This window comes from Corylus avellana, chromosome ca2 (assembly GCF_901000735.1).
Source record: "Corylus avellana chromosome ca2, CavTom2PMs-1.0".
NCBI classification, from domain to species: domain Eukaryota; kingdom Viridiplantae; phylum Streptophyta; class Magnoliopsida; order Fagales; family Betulaceae; genus Corylus; species Corylus avellana.
This window is the reverse complement of record NC_081542.1, coordinates 24,221,103-24,245,063: the sequence shown is the minus strand read 5'-3', so window position 1 is coordinate 24,245,063 and position 23,961 is coordinate 24,221,103. Positions and strand designations below refer to the sequence as shown.

The 23,961-nt window shown below is 37.1% G+C and overlaps 2 protein-coding genes across 6 annotated transcripts; both read left to right on the top strand.

Moving 5' to 3' along the window:
• The first annotated feature begins 1,185 nt into the window (after positions 1-1,185).
• Positions 1,186-15,356, top strand: LOC132170550 (uncharacterized). Of its 5 annotated transcripts, XM_059581565.1 has the most exons (7): positions 1,186-1,439; positions 2,738-3,082; positions 8,573-8,817; positions 8,929-9,071; positions 12,601-12,681; positions 12,960-13,091; positions 13,520-15,356. In XM_059581565.1, exons 4-7 carry the CDS (start codon positions 9,042-9,044, stop codon positions 14,519-14,521), a joined length of 1,245 nt encoding a protein of 414 aa, XP_059437548.1. In that variant the 5' UTR covers positions 1,186-1,439; positions 2,738-3,082; positions 8,573-8,817; positions 8,929-9,041; the 3' UTR covers positions 14,522-15,356. The 5 variants fall into 5 exon arrangements, with proteins under 5 accessions (XP_059437548.1, XP_059437550.1, XP_059437549.1 ...); XM_059581567.1 differs by lacking the exon at positions 2,738-3,082 and having other exon boundaries at positions 8,576-8,817; XM_059581566.1 differs by lacking the exon at positions 2,738-3,082.
• A 334-nt stretch (positions 15,357-15,690) lies between these two features.
• On the top strand, positions 15,691-19,619 carry LOC132169389 (uncharacterized). Its single transcript, XM_059580426.1, has 8 exons — positions 15,691-15,709; positions 15,843-15,937; positions 16,016-16,180; positions 17,501-17,836; positions 17,915-18,067; positions 18,226-18,427; positions 18,516-18,857; positions 19,324-19,619. The coding sequence occupies exons 1-8, from the start codon at positions 15,691-15,693 to the stop codon at positions 19,338-19,340; spliced, it is 1,329 nt and encodes a 442-aa protein (XP_059436409.1). The 3' UTR covers positions 19,341-19,619.
• The last annotated feature ends 4,342 nt before the right edge of the window (positions 19,620-23,961 follow it).

The following is a 23,961-nucleotide window of genomic DNA, read 5'->3' as shown; positions in this document are numbered from 1 at the left end:
TTTAAACTTTTCTCTTTTTTTTTTTTTTTATATTTCGATTACTTATAAATTAAAATAAATAAATAAATAAATAAAGTTTTCTCTAATCACGTGGTCTTCTTTTGTTTCAACTTTAACTTCATTGAAAATGACCTAATCAGACCTTATCAGTACGTTTGTTAGTTATCATATGTTCCTTTGATTTTGACTCTAACTTGGCAAGTTTTTTTATCACTATTTAGCTCACGTACGTCTAGCTTGCTTTTACTCGCGTGAGTGCAGTGGAATCTTCCTTTTTAAGTTCAATGGCGTCTACTCCGACAACCTTGTCCACCTCCTTGCCACTTTTGTAAAACAAAAAGGTCGGAAACTTACGAATCCCACGGTCAACAGCCATGCCCTCGGCATTAGGGCCCTCCTCAATGTCAACTTTCAAGAAAACAACTTTCGGATACTTCACGGATAAGCTTGCATAAAGAGGAGAAATGAAACGGCAAGGACGAGCTTTAGAGAAGAACAGGATTGCCAGTCGAGATGTCCTTGAAGCATCCTCCAACCGTTTTTTCAGTTCACTTGCAGTGTGAATAACAATAACTTGATCCCCTGTTTTCATAAACCAAAATGACCACTTATTATATTATGTTTTCATAAATCAACAGTTTTCTGCAATAAACTCCCGCAAATAAGAATCAATACACAAATTCCTTTTACCTTTCTCACCCTTATACTCCCTGACAGACAACAAGGAGAAATTAAAATTATCAAAGGGGGGGCTCCTCCAACGAGCCAAGGCTTGAAATATCTTAGTCTGGCCTCTTGGCCTCAAAAGTTACATAATACCTAAAGATATCACAACACTCATGCATTGCTTTCAATACCTTCACAAACTTCAGTGGAGTTTGAGGCTACACACGTACAAAAGTCACCATGAAAATATATATATATATATATATATATATAATTATTGTCACAGAAATAACTGAATATTTCAGCATATATATTAAGAGAACAAATATTCGTAAGAAAAAAAAAAAAAAACACCAACCTTGACATTTCTACCCTTCATTATTTGACTGATCCATTAAACTGGTGAGTAATAAATGATTTTATTTCGGATTGTTTTGTCTTTTCATCCAAAATATGCACTAGCTTCTACAATCTCACGCTCGATTTTTGTTTTTTCTGTTGTCCTTCATCTTCATTTTTCTTCCCTTATTGAGTTAGGACCGTGATTCACACAACGCCATGCCGAGAGAGAGAGACGATCTGAGAGAAAGAGAAAGAGAGAGACTCGGGCGCAGAGAAGAGAGAGAGAGAACACGAGTCCGATAGAAAGAGCTGAGAGATAGAGTTTTCGAGTCTGACGTATTGATGGCTGCCGGTGCCATCCCGCAGCAGCTCTAGCCACCGATCGACGTATGAGGGGAAAACCAGTGTGGAGGAAGAAAGCTCAAGACTAGGTAAGGATTTTTCCCTTTTAATTGTTCTGATTTGAGATGTAAATTTAGGGTTTAGATGGGGATTTACATTGTAGTTTAAATTGAGTTGATTTATAAAGGGTTGGAGGTTATGATTGCTTGCTGTTGGACGATTATTGTTGGTATCGACTGGGTCTTTAAGAAAATATTACATTTTTTCTCCATAGTTCACGTTTTTTCTTGCTTAATATTTCAATTTTTGGCCTCTGTTTCTGAGTAATTTATTGTCTCGTTGATTTTGGTTTTTGGGTTTTTGATTCCCTTGATTAGTTTTTTAGACTTTATTTCCCTGTATGGTTTTATTTATGCTTGTAATAAGGCTCTCTCCTTCTGCTTTGTTGCGCCCGGTTGCTGCCCATTATTACTGGTCCAAAACCTTAGGTTGTGGATGTGAACTTTATCCTGGCTTTCGAGTCGAGGAGGATAAGTATCGGCTTGGGGGTTTTGCTCTCAAGGCCGAGGAATAAGTATCGGCTTGGGGGTTTTGCTCTCAAGACCGAGGAATAAGCACTACCTATGCATTAGATGGTGTCTGTTTGATGCAGATCTGAGTTTCAAACCTGATATTTAGTCATAGGTTAGCGGATGCTGTGTTTTGGTTGATTTGGTCTGTTGTTGATGACTGTATCTTTAGCTTCGGCTATGATTTACTTCAGAGCTTTTTGCTCTGTTTGTAAGAGCTTTAGGCTCACAACTTTTATCAATGAATGAGTATGATATGTTTCAAAAAAAAAAAAAAAAAAAAAAACTACAACTCATCTCATATAACTTAAAACTTTAAACCTTTAGTCTAATCGAATAAAGTATATTGGAGCAACATCAACGTGCTAGGTGCGCACCTATTCAACTTCTCTACAGAGACTTTGTCCTCTAGTTTCCCTGGCCTGTAGAACCATCCATAACTTAATCTGGGTTGTTTTAAAATCATAAAACAAATATATGAAAGGGTGAGTTGAATACTCAGTAAGTAGATACATCATACGGTATATAAAATTGGCCTCAAAGGTATTATGTAACCTTTGAGGCCAAGAATATTCTTGCTGATGGAGGAGGTCACACTAAGATCTATAAAACCTTGGGGTGTTGGGGTAGATTTCCCCTTGTTGAAGATAAGTTCTCCGTGTTGTTTGTCAGGGAGTATAAGAAAGATAAAGGTGAAGGAATTGCACTTACAGGAGATTAATTTATTTAATTGTTCAATTCTTTCTTTTTTTTTGCTGCGTTAATCCATTCACTGTGGCTAATCTTACCATAATTTTGGTTTACAACGGGGGATCAAGTTATTGGTACTCACTCGCTTAGTGAACTGAAAAAGCGGTTGGAAGATGCTTCAATGACATCTAGACTGGCAATCCTCTACTTCTATAAAGCTCGTCTTTGCCGTTTCATTTCTCTTCTTTATGCAAGCTTAGCTCGGAAGTACCTGAAAGTTGTTTTCTTGAAAGTTGACATTGATGAGGCGGAGGCAAAGGCGAAGGACGTGACTAAAGAATGAAAAATTCGTAGTCGTAGTGCTCCCTACTTTTTCTTTCTAAAAAATGGCAAGGAGGTGGACAAGGTTGTTGGAATAGACGCAATTGAACTTGAAAGGAAGCTTGCACTGCACTCACGCAAGCAAGCTAGAAGTACGTGAGCTAAATCTTGATGAATATATGAATTCTAGTGTTTTTTGATCCTGCCTTCTTTGTTTGACTCTGTCTACTATGTTCTTACTTCAATTATAGTAGTAATAAGTTTGCTTATGTTTGCCGTGACTAATGTGTTTGGGGTTATGTTTGGTGTTTTGAGTTATTTATTAATGTGTGGATACTATATTGACGTCCCATGTTTCCTGCAAAAATACAAAACACTAGTAATTATATTGCGGCAAACCGTGGTTGGCTAAGGATTGTGAATAATTTGAAGTTCAAACTGGTAGTTTACCTCTTTCTTTGCTCACTATATTATACTCCTCATGGATCCCTGTGGAGATACACACACAAACGCTCGTGTCCTTCATCAGATTCTTTTTGCCCGGATGGCTGTTTCTGTGCAGGCAAACAGGTCGCATTTAAGATTTTTCAGCAGTGACATGCATGTGGAGAGTTTAAGGAGATTTTGGGAAAAATGTAATACCCCTAAGCTACTCATCATAGAAAAGGAAATATGTAATCATCTGACCCTAAACAGCAGAATAGTTGTACTCATTGGAATGTTGACGTACTGATGCTTATTTAGTGAATCTTATTAGCAAGTCTTTTAAATCTGTGTAGATAGTTACTATATATGCTACCTTTCTCTTATAAGATGATGCACTGAGTTTTTGCCAATGTGAAATGTGACTTGTGTGGTTTTTTGTGGCTTTTAGTGACTAATTTAGTGCTTTTTTATTCTTTTTCCTCGCACACAAGGGTTTTATATATGCTACCTTTCTCTTATAAGATGATGCACTGAGTTTTTGCCAATGTGAAATGTGACTTGTGTGGTTTTTTGTGGCTGTTAGTGACTAATTTAGTGCTTTTTTATTCTTAAAATTTAAAATTGATTTTACTTCCCATTTCCTCACACACAAGGGTTTTTAACATATTTGTTTTATTCTCTATTTGAACTTTTCTAGGGTAAATTTCTTAGATTTTATGGTTTGTTATTCTTGATGTTTATGTTGACTATTGTGATATTGAATTTCAATTCTTTTAAATGCGAGAAGCATTTGGTATGTTAAGTGCTTATTTTGGGTGGAATAGAATTATTCCATTATCCTTTATTTTGAATCTTACAAATTTTTTTTTAAGCTGTAGTGTACTTTCTTTTCCTTGGCAAATTTTGCATTCGGACCTTAAAAAGCATTACCTATGTCTAAGATCTCAAGACACAGGATGCATTTCAAAGAGAACTGTATAATCTGGGCCTCTGTTCTGATGCACCCCTTAATTTGTGGTTCCTCTTGGGATTTGGGAGTAGTTCTTACTTTAACATTTGTCCCTCATAGTTACAGTGTAATTTATTTTGATTTTTATTTTAGGTGATTGTAATTGATGCATGGTCAACCTGCAATTAGTTCTCTTATTACTGATCCCAGAATAAAAAAAAAAAAAAAGAAAAAAGAAAAAAAGGAGGAAGGAAAAACTTTGACTGGGTTTTGAAGACCTTTTTTTTTTTTTTTTTTTGGAACCACCTTTTAAGCTGATTCAGTAGTTCCTACACTGTTCTTCTAGAATTTGATTTCTGATTTTCTTGTTATTGAATGCGTACTCTATTATGCTATGATTTCCACTCCTATATCCAAAACTGTTCTTAGCTCTCAGTCTGAATTTCGTCCTTCCTAATATTACTGAAGTTCTCTCTAGCTTGCAGTTAGACATTTGTTTTCATGCAGAGTGATATTTGAATTAGTTGCATAGCTGGAGAGTTGGGAGGTAGAGTTCAAAAAGAGGGACTTTATGGGGAAATTAGTCTGGTTGTAACCAGTATAATATACATTATTCATTTAACCCGTTTCTGTGTCGTCTACATAAGTAGCAATTAGTGATTCTCTGTGCTAAATCCTTGATATAATACACATATAACAATATGTAGACACATCAAGACTACTCTTGGAGTGATAATAGATATTTGAAGATATATTTTATTTCAATAATTAAATTGAATACCTTTAGTTAGAATAAAGGCTTAGTTCAGTTAATTAGATTGAAAATATCAAACTAGGCAAATGGGTTAAAGATATAGAGGAAACTATTTCTTATTAAGAAGGTATGGGTTTGAGATGCATTATGCTAGTAGAGATTAAATTTATGCTCCCCTGTTCAGAGCTTAACTGACTGACCTAGCGTTCTCAATAAGTAATTTTACCTTCTTAGTGAAAATCCTCGTATGGCTGGCTATGCTGGATTATAGGTTTCTACTGTTGGATCAGGTGAAAGTAGTGCTATGAATTTGAATTAGAAACTTATGTTATGATACATGGGCAAATGGATGATAGGGATCGTGTTATGGATATGAATCTATGTTTGAATTGATGATGATCAAGAATCTATGTTTGAATTAGTGCAAAAATGATGTGATTTAATTAAAATGCAAGAAAGTAGACCAAATTTCTATGGACAAACCCAATCTTCTCCTCCTCTTCCCTCTTCATATTTGGGAGGGGAAATTTTATCATATTTTTTCCTTTTGGAAATTCTTTATTCATTAAATCTTAGAGGGTAGTTCTTCTAGGAGGGCCTCTTGCATATACATCAGGTGTATTTGAAGATGCTCTTCTTTTTTAATAAACTCAACTTGCTTGTCAAAAATAAAAAAAAATAGAAGAAGAAAGTGTTGTACGTCTTGCCATCCTTACGGTTGAAAATTTTGATGAATATAGATTCCTTCATTATGAATTGCATGTGCATAAGATCTGACGAACTGGTGGGCCATTTCCTGTTTCAAATATTCAGTAGCAAGTGAGATGTGGCAGTTGACTTTTATATTGTTTGCTGTGCATCAGGTGATGCCAAGGTCTCTAACAAAACTAATGGGTTGAGATATTTGGAGAATAGAGACAAGATTCTTATAACATTATCTCTGTGTTTGATTGGAACTATGTGGATGGAGAGGAATAGGCAAGCTTTGACAGAAATGACACTTCTATGCTTGCACGATATCAATTCTGTGTCTTCTCTCTGTTTACGCACCTTGAGGGGTAGAGTTCTTTTGCACATCGTGTGCACTTGGGCACTACTCTTCTAAAGATACAACTCTATTAGGATGACTTGGCTCTAGTGGGTACATTTTGATTACTCTTTCAACTTTACTGCTATTGCTTCAGTTACTATTAATTATTGATTTTTGCTGCTCCTAGATTAGTTCTTAGCTGACTGCAAATGAGATTTTTCCTTCTTTGCTTGATCTGCGAATGCTTTAATGGTTTCTTCCGCATTAATGCATTCCTCGGCTTTTGCCATAAGCTCTTCCAGATGCTGAGGTGGCTTGTGGGCTACTTCCGCCATGAATAGGCTATGGGGCCATATTCCTCCCAAAAGTGCTGGGAGGACTACCTTTTCATCAGGTTCATCAATGGTGAGTATATAACTTTTTAATGACTCATTCAATTCCTGTTTCACGGTCAGCAAATAGGTTGCCGGCCTGCGGCGCTGGCGATTTCCAATAAAATGGGAAAGGAAGCCCTAAATCAGTTATAAGACACTTACCAAAAAGAAGAAAAAAAAATCAGTTAAAAAACAATTTTTATGCAGTCCAACGTGAATATGGGTCAGATCTTTCGGTAGTCCACCTCTTCTTCCAGTTGACCTTAAGGCATCATCCTATTCAAATAAATTGAAGACCCAAAACAGGTTGTTGCAAATAAATCATATTACGATTAATCGTGATAGATGTCCCAGCTGTGAAATGGGCTGGTAAAAACATTCCCAGTATGTCATGATGGACTGATTGATACTGCTAGCATGTTGTGCAAATTAAAGGATACATAGTGGATCCCTTATTAGGTGTATCTTTCAATAGCAATATCTACTTATCTAAAGAAATGAAAAACTTCCAAATAAGTAATTGCAATGATTAATTATGAGAAAATTTTGGATTGATAACTATTTCTCATTTTGAACCATCATGTAATTAGGTTGATAAATAGAGAACAAAGGAACTATTAGCATAGAAAGTGAAGATGGCTTTAGCTTATTATGTTAGCCAAGAAAATGAGTAATGCACTGGTACTCCCATGACAAAGAGTGGTACTCCCATTTATTCCTCTGTTTCCACGTCCCAACTGTGGTATACCCGAAGGGTGAAGGAAAAAGTAGCAAAGCAGCTGCATAAGAACAAGGACCTGCTTGCCGAGGTTGTGGTTGATACTTCGGTGGAAGGGAAGGAGGCTATTCCGATAGGGTGCTTGATGCGATGAACCTCACTCCCGTTGTGGGGTTGTCTTGGGGAGGTGAAGACAAAAAACTTCGGGACCTTTTTTCCGTCATTGAAAAGAGGGAGCCCGTGGTTGAAGCTTCTACTCCTAAGGTTAAGGGGATGGGAGCTCAAAAATCTAGATTGCTCCATCTCTCCGGTGAAGGGCCAGCGTCGGCAGAGATTTTTGGGGTCGAAAAATGCATTTTCCTTTCCCCCTGAGGTGCACTAGGTTTCCCCCTGAGGTGCACTAGGGTTTTTCTTGGGTGTTTGGTTGGGTTCCTTGTATACTTTCTTGTGTACTTAGAGGTTTTTTTGGGTTTTTGGTTTGTTAGGGTGTTTGGTTGGGTTCCTTTGTATACTTTATTATGTACTTAGAGGCGCTTTGTGCTTTTTTGATATATACTACATTACTTATCAAAAAAAAAAAAGAGTAATGCACTGGATATGTAATAGGTTTATGTCTATATCGTTATTATTCAATGAGTAGGTCAATGAATTTGCTAGCCTTCACTTATCTGGAGAAAAAAAAAGGTTACCTAAAAAAGAGATCGCACACCTATTTGTCTATTCTATTTTTTTTTTCTCTCCTCCCCCCCGGTTTGATTATTCCAAAATGTGGGTTAAGTAACGTGTGATGAGAGTAATGATGATACATCCTTCCTTCTCTCATCACCTATGTGAAGTTTCCCAACCAATCTCCATTCACCAAATGCTATGGGGGACTGCACCACATAGGTATTAGGGGATTTTTTTTTGGGTGGTGGGGGGGAAGAGGGTGATGAATAGAATTACTCAATGTGTTACCCTTTTCAATATTTAACTTATACAATATTGACTTTATTGATTGTTGTCAAGTTGTATCTGAGATACTTAAACTATGCCCAATTGTACCAATTGTAACTGAAGTGATATATTGGGCTTGCTTGGACGATTCTTGTTAGCAATTCACCAGGGAGTTGTACAGAATTTTATAGATTGATTGGTTCTTTGATGACCACTTGTATTTTTGTGGTACTATGTATTTGTGTAAGGACTTTGTGTTTCATGGTTGTCAAGATCTTCCATAATGTATTCTTTGCTGTTGAATTTATCTCTCGTTGGTTACTCTTTTTGTGATTCCAGCCCAATGTTTTACCATCATTTTTCTTATGTTTGTTTGTCCATTTAAATTGTGTACTTACCTGATATTAGTTCCATTTATCTTCAGTTTTAAGAAGTCGGTTGCTTTTTTGGAAAAGGAGATAGAATGCCAGAGCGTTTCTGCTGTTGAGAAGCAGAGCCTGTGCTTGATAACGAAGTGTCAATATGTTTTAAGAATGACGAGATTTCTTCAATCGTAAAAGGCCTGTTGGATCCATCTGATGGCATTGCAAGATCTAAAGCACTGCAGAAATATCTGTTCTCTGTCAGTGGGAGAATGGTTATACAAGGAAGCATGCCAGTTGGCTGAAAGATTTTGCTGTTTTGAAGCTAATATTCGGAGGTCTTATTTCCATGTCAAGCCTCTATGCATGTTTCCTTTCTGCGTGCACACCCCCCTTCCCCCTTCCTCGTTTTCTTAGGATATCTAAAACATTTTCTCTTATGTTGATAGGCTGTTGAACTTTATGAGAGGTGCTTGATTCCCTGTGCCAGTTATCCTGAATTCTGGATGGGTTACGTGAAATTCATGGAATCTAAGGGGGAAGAGAAATAGCTAATCATGCTATGGACCGATCAACACTAATTTTTTTGAAAGTATGTTCCTTATAAACATATTTATATTTTTCCATTGCACCAAATTTATTAATTTCATTGTAATTTTGTCTATTAGTTTTTGTTTAAATTATAAAGCTACAGCACCAACATTTCTTACTTCACTGCTGGTCTGACAAATTACTATTCCATGTCCTTAAGTTACTGTCCTACTTGAAAATGTGCAGGTCTTGAGGAAACCATCCTACCTCAATATTTCATCTTTCCAATATCACCCTGTAATTTTAGATTGAAAACTTAAAAAGCAATCATATTTCTTGTCATAAATACAGTTGACAAAGGTTGTCGGTGCCTTGGAAGTGTAGAAAACTATTCTTGTTTTTTGGGAAATGGACAAATATTTTGGGACAGCCACAAAAGAAAATGTAAGTTACACATGCTCCCAGTAGGTCCTGAACTTACAACCTCACACTCCACCCCATTCTAAGGGTGGAAGGGGGGGGTGGGGGAACAACTCTGACCTAGAGCTCATATGCCCCCAAAAATAAGAGAGAGAGAGAGAAAGACAATGAGAGGGAGAGCAAGGCATATATACATGAAACAGGTAATAGTTTATACTTTATATTTCGTGATGTAAAATTCTGATAAAAGGATTACTAGGAGTAAACTTAATATGTTAATAACAACAATTCCATAACTACTAACATCTAATGTTCCAGGAAATCTTTTGGAGTAATGCCCCATCTTTGCAGAATGAAAAACTTAAACCCTTATGGCATGAATGGGAATATGCTCGGGGGTTGAGAGTGGGGAGGCATTTCCATAAGGGAGATTTAAGAGTTTTAGCGTTTGAGTAGCATTCCAAACAGAATACATTCCACACTAGTTTTGGTGAGCTAACCTTTTTACTGTCAATTCAATTATTAGTTACTCCATCTGTCCTGAATTGTTTGTCCACCTTAAGAAATCCAACTCATAGCGGGACATCAATTTCTTCTTCTATTTGGTAATTAAGACGTACATTGTTGGATTTAAATCAACTTCCTGACTCACCACCTCATACTTGATGGGTTGTATCAGCCCAAAATCAATTGGCTTAAGGGGACATCATTTAATGCACTATTTTTTAGATAAAAAGCCATTTGTTGTCAAGTACCCTTCCTAAAAACTCGAGAAAACTTCCAAAATTTCAAATTGACCCTAAACGTCAAAGAAAGCAAAGAATATGTTTAGATATTATCTCTAATTATTCTATTTTAGGATGTCCTAAATATTGTCCAGATTGGCCCTATTGACTTTTCAACTAGACAATTCTTGGGATTTCTTAAAATGGAAGGGTTAATATTGATTTGTGATGGAGCATTTGGAGAGAAAGAAATCGGCACCTCTTTGAGGAATGCAAGTCCAATGTACTTTGTTTAAAACCCTCTTTTTTAAGATCTCTCTTACATTGGGCAGTAGTCTTTATTCTAATTTTGATGAAGGCTGTTGTATTTTAGCGGTGTGCGCAGTTTTTGGTGGTGTCTTTATGTGGGGGTTCAGGTGGTTTTTGTGTGACATTAGGGTGTTTGTGGGGTCTTTCTTGGTTGTTTCTGTTAGGTTTCGGAGGTGTTTTTCTTTTTTGGGTGAGTGGGGTTTGATGGGGTTTTTCCTTTGTATACTTCTTGTGTACGTATGGACGCCTCATGCTTTTCATAAGCTTTTCGATTACTTATCAAGAAAAAGAAGTCTTTGTTCCTAATTTCTCTTCAAATCTTGTAGATCTGTTGACTTGCTAGATTTTAGATGCCTTTAGGGTGGTTGTCTCTCTTGTATTCTTTTTGTGTATGAGGGTTATGTTCCAAAATTTCCAATTGACCCTAAACGTCAAAGAAAGCAAAGAATATGTTTATATATTATCTCTAATTATTCTATTTTAGGATGTCCTAAATATTGTCCAGATTGGCCCTATTGACTTTTCAACTAGACAATTCTTGGGATTTCTTAAAATGGAAGGGTTAATATTGATTTGTGATGGAGCATTTGGAGAGAAAGAAATCGGCACCTCTTTGAGGAATGCGAGTCCAATGTACTTTGTTTAAAACCCTCTTTTTTAAGATCTCTCTTACATTGGGCAGTAGTCTTTATTCTAATTTTGAGGAAGGCTGTCGTATTTTAGTGGTGTGCGCAGTTTTTGGGGGTGTCTTTATGTGGGGGTTCAGGTGGTTTTTGTGTGACATTAGGGTGTTTGTGGGGTCTTTCTTGGTTGTTTCTGTTAGGTTTTGGGGGTGTTTTTTTTTTTGGGTTTGATGGGGTTTTTCCTTTGTATACTTCTTGTGTACGTATGGACGCCTCATGCTTTTAATAAGCTTTTCAATTACTTATCAAGAAAAAGAAGTCTTTGTTCCTAATTTCTCTTCAAATCTTGTAGATCTTGTTGACTTGCTAGATTTTAGATGCCTTTAGGGTGGTTGTCTCTCTTGTATTCTTTTTATGTATAAGGGCAATTCCTTTTTCTCTTAATAAATTATTCATTAAAAAAACAATATTGATGTGTGATGGAATTGGCTTCTAAACTAAAAGGTTTAAATTGGAAATTGTGACTGTCTTTTTTACTTGTAAAAGTTAATGGGCAATTCAAGGCATGAACAAGTATGACAAGTTAAAAGGTTTAAATTCGAAATTGTGACCGTCTTGTTCACCTGTAAAAGTTAATGGGCAATTCAAGACATGAACAAGCACAAGTTAAATCTTCTTTTGCGCAAGAAGTCATAGAAGATCTTCAATGATTTAGGTAAAATGTGGTGTTCCTGTTTAGTGAAAAGCTCCATTGTACTTGGAAATATGTATACATGTCTTGTTTTGCTAAAAGTCATATGCTTAGAAGGAACTCTTTGGCTGTTCCAAGTCTTTTAAAAATTGATATTTTGATATTTTTGTATCCTGAGATCATGGTTTATAAGGCATTCAACCGCTAATTAATGTCCTGGGAGACAATCAAAATATGAGTGAATAATTGTATGCAAGATGCGAAAAAATAGAAGTTATAAAAATTACTAGAGATATTTTAGGTTTACCTTACATATAGAAATCAAATTACTAGACATATTTTCCTAGTCCAGTCCTGGTGGGAATTTGCTGCCTGCCAAACAATCTAATTTAGGACCACCCAAACTACTTAAGTGTAGTTTTATTAACTTAGCTTTTTGAATGAAATAACATTTTGCACTGAAATCATATATTGAACAATGTGAATATTATAAGAACATGTTATACTAGATGTATTTTGTGGTGAATATGCTTGAGGAGAACTTGAATATCATTTTTGCAGATTGACTTCAAATCAGAATACTTGCTTGTAGCCACTCATGATTTTCTTGATATTTTTTTCTTTTTTCTGGTTAGGTGTATATCTTGTATACTTTCTTTCCATGTTGCTTCCTTTAATTTGCAAATATGTGCTGTTATTTTTTATTTATTAATTCTACATAAATAAATGCTGATAGAGATGCGCTGCAGCGCTGATATCAGATATGGACCATATGATCATTGATTTTCACTCTTTTTTGTTTTGTTTCTTTTTGGTTTACAGAGTACTGGTAGTGCAGATGCTGCCAGAGATATCTTAGTGGACGGCATCAAACATGTGCCTAACTGCAAATTACTTCTAAAGGTTTTCTTGTCTTTTCCATCTAATCATATCATTGCTTCCCAAAATCAATACACCTGTAGGAAACAATGACTATATGTCAGCATAAAAGTATCTATCTGCCTAGTTTACAATTTTTTTTTTATTACATATTTTTTAAATCTTGAAGTACAAAAGATTGACAGGAGTATTTATCACCCTACAAAAGGTTGTGTAAGGCAGTAAGGGTGACAATCATGTTGCAGTGCCAAAACTATATAAAAAGTTGGTATTGCTTCTGATGCTTGATTGTTCCTTTGCAGGAGCTGATAAACTTCACAATGATGCATGAAGGGCCAAGGCACATAAATGTGGTAGAGTCTGTTATAGCTAATGCAATATCTCAAGGACTGGATGCGAAAGATGCGGAGGATATTTCAAGCTTATATTTAGAGGTCAGAATCTCTCTTTTAACTCAGTATATGCTGCAGTGTCCTCTATTCTGTTCATGGGCAATATACTATGGAGTCGCAAACTTTCTATTTTCTTTTTCTTTTTTGGGGAGGAAGTGTGATATCTTCATGGTTTGTGAGTATGTATCTTTCTCTTCCATGTGCTGTAGTTTAATGTGTTTCATTTGAACAAACCCATTTCTTCATCACTTACCCTCCCAATCCCTAACTACAAAGAAAAAAGCATGCTAGCTTTACATCAGTTGGTAGGATTAGATCATTACCTAATAGCTATCTTGAATCGCTTCATGCAGTTATTTCTCAGACATTTATGCAATGCTGTACAATTTCCTTGTTACATGTATTCCTAATTTAAAAATTATAAATTTTTTTTTTATCAAAATTCACTTGTTACAAATATATGGTAGCAGCAGTTTGTTGACCTTTGTGGAACCATCCATGATTTAACAAGTACATGGAACCGGCACATAAGATTGTTTCCACACTCTCTAAGGACAGCTTCTTCTAAGCACCCAACTACCGATGCAAAAGCCTTGAAACTGGCTAAGGAAGTAAGAGAAGAAACTTTTGATTCTAGTTCTGGCCTCTTGATCCAGCTGCCTTTAGAAGACGATAAAATGTCACCAACTGAAAGTCCTGATACCCAGGCTCCAAGTAACATATCAGAAGAGAGACTACCATCTTTAGACAATAATGATAATCAGTTTGAGTCAGTTACCATTGACCAACTTCAGTCAAGTGAAGCTGATAACAGCTTACAGGAAAGATTAGAACAGGAATCTCCAAAAGTTTCTGAATGGCCCAGAGGCAATAGTCCCAAACCAAATGTGCCATTAGTACAAGGAGAACAGCTATCTCTGAAAGTTCCTCAGCAGCTCAAAAGAGATTCTCCTGAACCAAGTGTGTCATCTTTGGATTTAATACGAATGAAACATGCATCTCAAGAAGTTTCCAAGCAGCCTAGAGAAGATACTTACAAACAAAATGTTTCATCCGTAGACTTAGTTAGTAAAGTCGCTAACGGAGCTAAATTTGTGCAAGCTTCTCAAGAATACTTAAAAGAGTATGATGTTCAGAAACAGTATGAACAAGACATGAAGCCACCTTCATTGGAGAATCTCTCCTTGCACACTCAGAATGATAGATCTCCAGATTATGTTCCCTCTACATCTTACAAGCGGGAAGCTCCTGAAGAAACCTGTGTGTCAAATGGAAGCATGAGAGAGAGCAGTTGTAAGGCTAGTCCAGATGCTTCCTTGTACGGCCTATTAGATGCTCAAGCTTCTGCTAGAACTGAAATTGAAGTGGTTAATTCCTCATCTTCAATGAGCCATCAAAATCTTATTCCAACACAGCCACTCAGACAGCCCCAGGTTGCTGCATATTGGTGGAAACTGGCGTCAAAAGAATAATTCTGATAGATTTCATAGAAATTCTAAATTTGGTTTTCGTGGCCAGCATTCACAACGAAAACCACGTCAACAGCGGCAGGAGTCTCCTCAACAGTACTTACAGGCTGAAATGGATCCCCAAATACCCCAAGGTTGTTCTAGTTAGCCTTTGCCTTCTCTAAATACACAAGTACAAAAGCAGCGAAGCACAAAATCAGTATCAAGCAGCAGCTGCTCAAACTAATATACCAACGCAGCATGCCTGGCCTACGCAAAACACGCAGCAACAGATTTTTGCCACTGCATCTGAGTCTCAACTGCCAGCTCCACCTGCTTCTTCTCAGACATCTCATTACCCAATGCAAAGTAATGGGCAGTATGGGCATATGCAAAATAGCGAATATAATCAGATGTGGCAATATTATTACTACCAGCAACAACAGTTTCTTTTACAACAACAGCAGCAGCAGCAGCAATAGCCCCATCAGCAGTATCAGCAGCAACTGCAACAACATTACCATCAACAAACAACCTTTCAGCAGGAGCAACAGCTTCAGCAACAACAACTACAATACAATCACCAGCAACAGTTTCAGTTCCAACAACAATTTCTGCAGCAACAGCAGCCGCCACTGCAGCAGCAGCAGCAGCCACCACTGCAGCAGCAACATCCACCTCTACGGGAGGAACAACAACAAGAACTAGAACAGAAAGAACACCAGCAAATACTCCATCAGAGGTCGTAACATAGAATCTTAACATCAACAAGAAGACGTTATTAGAAGCTGTATTATGTGAACAATTACTTGGCCAAAATAATATATATATTATTAGATCAACGACTTTTTTACTTCTTCATGGAGGAAAGTAGACAATACTCTCTTAAATCCTTGGGAAAAATTAAATCATGCAACTAAAACTAATTAACTGGACTTCTTCCTTGCAAAATATATGCGTTTAGGTAAGTTATTGGATCCATCTCCTACAAAGATTTTTACCTGTTACATATTTACAATGGGGACAGTACAGAAGCAACCATAGCATATCTTACGAACAAAACAAGATTTGAGTACACGGGGAAAATACTTTAGGCTCCTCTCATGTACTCAGTGTCATATATATAACCCCACTAAGATCATGGTTATAGGGCTGTTTGGAACATAATTGGGCCAGTCTTGGGTATTCTAAGGATGGAACTCCTGAGGACAGGTTATGCTGCAAAGTGGTTTTCTGCCCTACCGGCTCGCACGTCTCTTCCATGTCGTCGGCTGACCATCCTCATCTCCAGAGATTTTTCCTTCTTTGCTTGATCTGCGAATGCTTTATTGGTTTCTATGCGTAGGTGGCTTGCGGGCTACTTCCGCCGTGAATGGGTTGTGGGGCCATATTCCTCCTAGAAGTGTTGGGAGGACTACCTTTTCATCAGGGTCGTCGATGGTGAGTTTCTCCCGGTTGAACCGTGCCATATAACTTTTTAATGACTCATTTAATTCCTATTTCATGGTCAGCAAATAGGTTGAAGGCCTACGGCGCCGGCGATTTCCAATAAAATGCGAAAGTAAGCCCTTACCTAATTCAGCAAAAGTCCCAATGGAATTGGATTGTAAGCTGCTGAACCAACGTCTAGCCGCTCCTTTGAGAGTGAGCGGGAAAGTACCGCAGAGGATTGCATCTGACGAGGTTTGCAATACCATATGAGCCTGGTAGTTCTCTTGATCATCCACTAGATCATTGTTCCCATCGTATCAATCGAGCTGCGACAGTTTTGAACTTGGAAAGCAGGTTGGCTTCAGCTACTTTCTTGGCGAACGGTAAGTGTGTCCCACGAAAACCGTCGCTGGTGAACGTGTGAGGGCCGTTCAATTGTTGTGCCATATTCTCCAATTGGTGAATGGGCGGTCCACTATGCATACATCCATGGCTCGAAGTCGCCGATTGTGGGCCTTGCTCATAGCATTTGTGGGACTTCCTCCTGCGAATTCTCCTGAAATTGTTCGGATCTCTCTTCGTGCTGCTAGTTGTGCCTGCTGTTCCACTTGGTGGTGTTCTTGTTGCTCGTCATTCTGCCAATTTGGAGATTAGCGTCTGATGAGATGCTCTTCCCGTTCTGTCTCTTTTCTTTCTCTTGTCTGGCGATCGATCAGTCATTTCAACTGATAACAATCCTCCATGTCATGCCTTTTGTCCCGATGATACTCACAGTATTTATCGAACCTTCGTCCTCCTGGCGGTGAACGGATAGGGTTTTGGCCAGTGGAATCCAGGGTTTGCATCAACATGTTGGCGGTTGTGCCAGGCGCATTGGATCGGTGTGGGCAATGCTGCGAAGCGGTGGGCTCGCACGTCTCTTCCAGGTCGTTGGCTGACCTTCCTCCTCTCCGAAGATTTTTCCTTCTTCGCTTGATCTACGAATGCTTTAATGGTTTCTTCCGCATTAATGAATTCCTCGGCTTTTGCCATAAGTAAGCTCTTCCAGATGCAGAGGTGGCTTGCGGGTTACTTTTGCCATGAATGGGTTGTGGGGCCATACTCCTCCTAGAAGTGTTGGGAGGACTACCTTTTCATTAGGGTTGTCGATGGTGAGTTTCTCCCGGTTGAACTATGCCATAAAACTTTTTAATGATTCATTCGATTCCTGTTTCTCTGTCAGCAAATAGGTTGTTGGCCTACAGCACTGGCGATTTCCAATAAAATGGGAAAGGAAGCCCTAGATTAGTTATAAGACAGACCCCTAAAATAATAATAATAATAATAAAAGAACAATTTTTATGCGGTCCAACGTGAAGATGGGTCAGATCTTTTGGTGGTCGAGGTCCATTAGTGTTGAAACTCATTTGCTTTAATTTACAATGTACTAAATTAAAAAATGACAAAAAGATCTTCCCAATCTTTTTGAAAAAATTATTATTTATAAGAAATTAGCTAATTAATTGTGTTTCGGGAGATAATTTGCAAATCTTTAAAAAAAATTATTTTAAATTAAGTTGAGGGTGGTGGCAGCTAAATTTGGGTTTTATAGAAAAATTTCCAAAATTTTCTGTACTCTTTTTCCAAAATTTCCGAAAACGCACTCTCAAAGGTAAACAGCAACAGAAGCGAAACTACAAATCTAATAACGCAACCGTCACTGTTCCTGTCCGGGCCTCGGGTTCTGCTCCTCTGCGGCGATCCCCGCGCCTGAATCCTATCCCCGACGCCTACGAGAGCGACTCCGACGAGAGCGACTTCTTCGATAGCGACTCCGACGAGAGCGACACCGACAAGCCCAGGGGAAGATCTGGAAGCATGACCGACGCCGAAATGGTCCGCTACGAGGAACAAGTTTGTAAGAGTGATGCAAGTAAAATTAATTTTCCATTAGTCTACTACGCCTTTGTCTTTGCCTGCAGCTTTAACACTTGTTCGTTGTTACAGGGCTTTGATGTTGAACACTTTTCTGAGGTCAGGGGTTTTGGTATAATTCAACCACTCAATCTAAGCAATGCGGTGTATAACAGGATGTGCATAAAAGTTTCGGAGCGCGCAATCGACCAAATCCACAAGCGCAGAGAACGAAGAGCTGTCAAGGTTGGTGTTTCTTCTTTTTTGTTTTTATTTATTTATTTTTTTTCTTTCTTACGAATATTTGTTAAGAGGAAAGTTGTCTCTTATATATGCTGAAATAGTCAGTTATTGCTTCTTTTTCTTTATCGGTGACAATAATTATATATATTTTTTGTGTGTAGCCTCAAACTCCACTGAAGTTTGTGAAGGTATTGAAAGCAATGCATCAGATTTGCGATATGATGAGGTATTATGTAACCTTTGAGGCCAAGAATGGAGGAGGCGAGACTAAGATCTATCAAACCTTGGCGCGTTGGCGTAGATTCCCCCTTGTTGAAGATAACTTCACCGTGTTGGTTGTCAGGGAGTATAAGAAAGATAAAGGTGAAGGAATTATTCACAACTTTCTTTGTTTTTGCTGCGTTAATCGATTCACTGTGGCTTATCTTACCATAATTTTGGTTTACAACAGGGGATCAAGTTATTGGTATTCACTCGCTTCGTGAGCTGGAAACGCAGTTGAATGCTGCTTCAACGACATGTCGCCTGGCAATCCTGTACTTCTATAAAGCTCGTCCTTGCCGTTTCATATCTCCTTTTTATGAAAGCTTAGCTCGGAAGTACCCGAAAGTTGTTTTCTTGAAAGTTGACATTGAGGAGGCTGAGGCGGAGGACGTGACTAAAGAATGGAAAATTCGTAGGGCTCCCTACTTTTTCTTTCTAAAAAATGGCAAGCAGGTGGACAAGGTTGTTGGAATAGACGCAGATGAACTTGAAAGGAAGGTTAAACTGCACTCACGCAAGCAAGGTAGAAGTACGTGAGCTAAATCTTGATGAATATATGAATTCTAGTGTTTCTTGATCCTACCTTCTTTGTTTGATTATGTCTACTATTTTCTTACTTCAATTATACTTCAGTTATGGCAGTAATAATGTGTTTGGGGATATGTTTGGTGTTTTGAGTTATTTATTAATGTGTTTGTTTTCAAAATAGAAAACACCTAATAGGGTTGAGTAGCCTCTATTCAAAAAGTGGATACTATATTGACGTCCCATGTTTCCTGCAAAAATACAAAACACTAGTAATTATATTGTGGTTGGCTGAGGATTGTGAATAATTTGGAGTTCAAACTGGCATAGCTTATCTCTTTCTTTGCTCGCTATATTCTACTCCTCATGGATCCATGTGGACATACACACACAAACACTTTCGTGTCCTTCATCAGATTCTTTTTGGCATTTTAACATTGACCTAGTGGTGGATGGCTGTTTCTGTGCAGGCAAACGGGTCACATGAGAAGATTTTTCAGCATATGGAGAGTTTAAGGAGTTTTTTGGAAATATGTAATACCTTTAAGCTACTCATCAGAAAAAAGGAAATATGTAATCATCTAACCCTAAACAGCAGAATAGTTGTACTCATTGGAATGTTGACGTACTGATGCTTATTTAGTGAATGTTATTAGCAAGTCTTTTAAATTTGTGTGTGGATAATAGTTACTATATATGCTATCTTTCTCTTATAAGATGATGCACTGAGCTTTTGCCAATGTGAAATGTGACTTGTGTGGTTTTTTGTGGCTTTTAGTGACTAATTTAGTGCTTTTTTTTTCTTAAAATTTTAAATTGCTTTTACTTCTCTTTTCCTCGCACACAAGGGTTTTTAACATATTTGAACTTTTCTTGGGTAAATTTCTTAGATTTTATGGTTTGTTGTTCTTGATGTTTATGTTGACTATTGTGATATTGAATTCAGTTCTTTTGAATTCGAGAAGCATTTGGTATGTTAAGTGCTTATTTTTGGGTGGAATAGATATATTCCATTATCCTTTATTTTGAATCTTACAATTTTTTTTTTTTTTTTTTTTAAGCTGTAGTGTGCGTTCTTTTCCTTTTCTTAGCAAATTTTGCATTCGGACCTTCTTAAAATGGTGGTCACTGTATAATCTGGGCCTCTGTTCTGATGCATGCACCCCTTAATTTGTGGTTCAACTTGGGATCTGGGAGTAGTTCTTACTTTAACATTTGTCCCTCATAGTTAAGGTGTCATTTATTTTGATTTTGATTTTAAGTGATTGTAATTGATGCTTGGTCAACCTGCAATTAATTTTCTTTACTTATCCCAAAAAAAAAAAAAAAAAGAGGAAGGAAAAAGTGACTGGGTTTTGAAGACCTTTGGTTTATATATATATATTAACTTGTACAATTTCAAAGGGGAAAGCCACCATTTGAATTCTACAAGCAATGGTAGCATCAAGTCAACAAATGATTTGTTCAAATTAGAAGATAAAACACTACTAGCTGGATACTCTACGTATATACACAACCCACTAGTGTTATATTACGTAGAAATAGCCATTGGTTGGTACAAACAAGAAATGACAATAAAATAGAACTAGGTTGTGATAAATTGTAACAATGTGATTATCTCCAAATGAGATTACACAGGTAACTTTCTCAATGTTGCTTCAAATATAATGCGAATCACATTATCACATTATCATTGTACATTAATAATATAATTAACTTAAATAAAGTATTTGAATTGTCATTGAATCATATGATTAAGTATTGATCTTATACATTTATATTATTCATATATGTATAATTATAATTTATAACATATATAGACTTATAAGTTTATAACATACATTAGAACTAAGTCTCTAGATACTTAATTGTTGTATTAATATGAATTGGTATACTTATGTGTTATGTCATATTATATATGTATAATTTGTTATTATGTAATCAAATGATTTTATTATCAATTGATCATGTGATATAATCATATAAATTATAGTGATAATATATTAATACTCAAATTGTGATTTAATTATCTAAAAAAAATTGTGATTTAATGATCAAAAGTGATTATGTTATATGTATAAATATTATTATAATTATAAAAATATATTATATAAAAATGTGGTTAACCATAAACCCAATAACTGCTAACCGTTAGGCGGTTAATGCGGTTAAACAGTTAGCAGTTATAGCGGTTAGTGGTTAGTGAACGGTTTCTAACCGTCCACATTGACACCCCTATAACAAATAGCCATATAATTTGCTAGCACTTTTTGGGTGCTAGCCGGGATAGGTGTTTTTTTTTTTCTTTTTTTTCTTTTTTTTTTTTTTTCTGGTAGTGTCTTCCAATTGGTATAAAGACCTAAAGCAAATGGAGTTTGATTTTATTTTGTGTGCTTAGAGAGGCTTGTTGAGGAAGAGTGTTGAGTTAAAAAATAAATTAAAAAGAGAAACTAAACTTAACCCCCTAAACTTTCATCATTTTTGCAATTACTCTCAAAGTTTAAAATGTTTTATTCAGTGTTTCGAACTTTTAATTTTTTGTATTGTCACACATCCGTTAAAATTTTCAGTTAAATCGTAAGGAAGAGCCATTGCAAGGAGTCAAATGACTTCCAAGGACAAAATTGACCTTAAAAAAAAAATAAAAAAAATGGTAAACCAAATAACACAAGTCAGTCAAATGACTTCCAAGGACAAAATTGACCTCAAAAAATTAAAAAAAAAATGGTAAACCAAATATCACAAGTCAGGATTTTGCTCGTCAATGTCAAGTTAAGACATAACATAATAACGAGGAATTACATCAAAGAGCGCTTCTCAAGAGATTGAGTAAATTTGAATTTAGCTGTTAAAAGATGAGCTGGATTTAAGAAGTGTTTATCACGTGTAAAATGTAAAGATGAGCAGGAAGTTTAGTTTGTTAAACCTGTTATTCAGTTGATAGATTAGTTACAGATTAGTTAATCTATTTCAGTGTAGTAGGTCATTGTATAAATATTAAACTCTTGTAATCTCATTCATTAATGCAAATACAGAAAGTATCCGAAATTATTCTTCTTCTTCTTCCATATTTGCATACTCTGTTTTTTGAAAGTCCTCCCTCCCCCTCACCTTCGGCCTCTGCCAACCACCAAACTGCCAGCATCGGCGATTCCCACCGAGGTGAAGAAGGTAATATTAGATTTTGCTTTATTTGTGATTTAATTGCACAAGTCAGACTAGGTTTACTAGTTTCAACCCTAGTCTCAGTAAGCAGTATTTTGCAATAAAGTTGGAAGAGAATATTTTGGTAAAATTAACATTATGTTGTGAAGTCTGAGGGTCTCTCTAACAATCCCTATTTTTCAGCAATCACAAACACATGACTCATCCTGTTTTTGTACGTACTTAAGGTCTAGTTACAAGGTCTCTTACTAAGGCTAATTGGTGCTAAAGAAATATTTCAGCTTATTCATCCAAAAACAAAAACAAAAAAAAACCAAAAAAAAAAAAAAAGTACATAAATTAATAGTAACACTACAATGAAACATATCATATAAAATTTATTTTCAACAAATTAGAGGGAGAGAGAAATTACTTCAGAGGGGCTGGCTCCGGCTCTGGAGGGGCTGCCTCTGGCGGGGCTAGCTTTGGCCGAGCGAGATCTTGCCGTCATTTTGACCTATGCAATGAAAGGACATTAAAAACACAGGACACATTTCTCTTTCAAAACATTTTCGACAACAATTTCAAAAGCAATTAGGGAAAACTATCTGTTAGTTGGTCACAAAAATCTCACTACCATTATGTTTGTAATCATGTTTATTCCACAGTTTTTCAAAGTTCCATCACTACAAAGTATTGACAAAGAAGGGGAGGACCAAAAAAAAAAAAAAACCCTAAGTAAATTTATGTACCACATAGACTGACCTAGTTGGATGACCCTAACCCTACACCTACCGTCAACAGTGCAACTGGTTGTGCTCTTTAGGCATAGACCCTTTGCACATTAAAAATTAAAAAAATTAAAAAATAAGGACGCCTAGCTGGCCAGCACCCCTAAATAGGGGCGTTTTCTACGGGCGCCCCAATTTTTTTTTTTTTTTTACCAGCAACTATGAAAAAATGTCATTGATTGTTTACAAACAACATATCACCTCATGGTATAGTGCCTTTATAAGAGGCATTGACGGGAGATGAGTTCAATATGAAGAGTACATCAAGTGCTGCACAGGAAACTGTAAGCATATAACCACATGCAGGGAACAGTGTTCAATAGGTCTTATATATTCTACCTATCAAAAAAAAAAAAAAAAACATGGCAAGCACTGGGTGATGGTAGTTCTAGAATATATTCATAGCAAGTACTTGAGGTCAGAGTTACGAAAGAACATGGCATTTTTTATATATTGAACATGACTGTTTTTTCGCTTTTTTGGCCGAAAATCTTCTAAGCCATTTGCATGCTTTTCAGAATTTCATCTAGTCGAGAATTAGTAATCACTGTTTTCATTCATTCTCCTGCTGATTCCTTCATGGGAGAAACCCACCAGGGAGAAAGAGCCGCCGGTGCCGGAGAAGCCAGTCCTGTTGAAGAAATGGGGATGCAAGACGGGAGAACACCAGACTGCTTCTTCCTTGTTCTTTGTTCTTGGCCAAGGAACACTCAAAGCCAGCAACGGAGGAGGAGGCGGAGAAATCCAGACAGCAGCCAGTACCGGAAACAGATCCTGAGGTAGGGAAAAGTTTAGGGGGAACAGAGAGGGAAGGCCGGATGGTGGGCGAAGACACTGACGATGGTGGCGGGAGCTGTATTTGGTGGTGGGAGGGAGAAGAGGGAGGGAAAATTTTAGGGGGAGAGAGAGAAAGAGATGTTGAGAAAAGGCCGGATGGTGGTGGCCGGCGCTGGTTGGTTGTCGCCAGAGCTGTATTTTTGGCAAAGGAAAAAATGAAAAATGAAAACCAGTCACGTACGCATCTGGCTTTGAGTCTTTTTAACCGTGGTTTAATTAACCAGGACACGTCATCTTATGCGGATAGAGGGCAAAATTGGGAACCACAATCTTCTGGCAGTGTCAAATTAGGAACATGCAAATTGTGCTCTTGAGGGTTGAGGCGCACAGACCCTT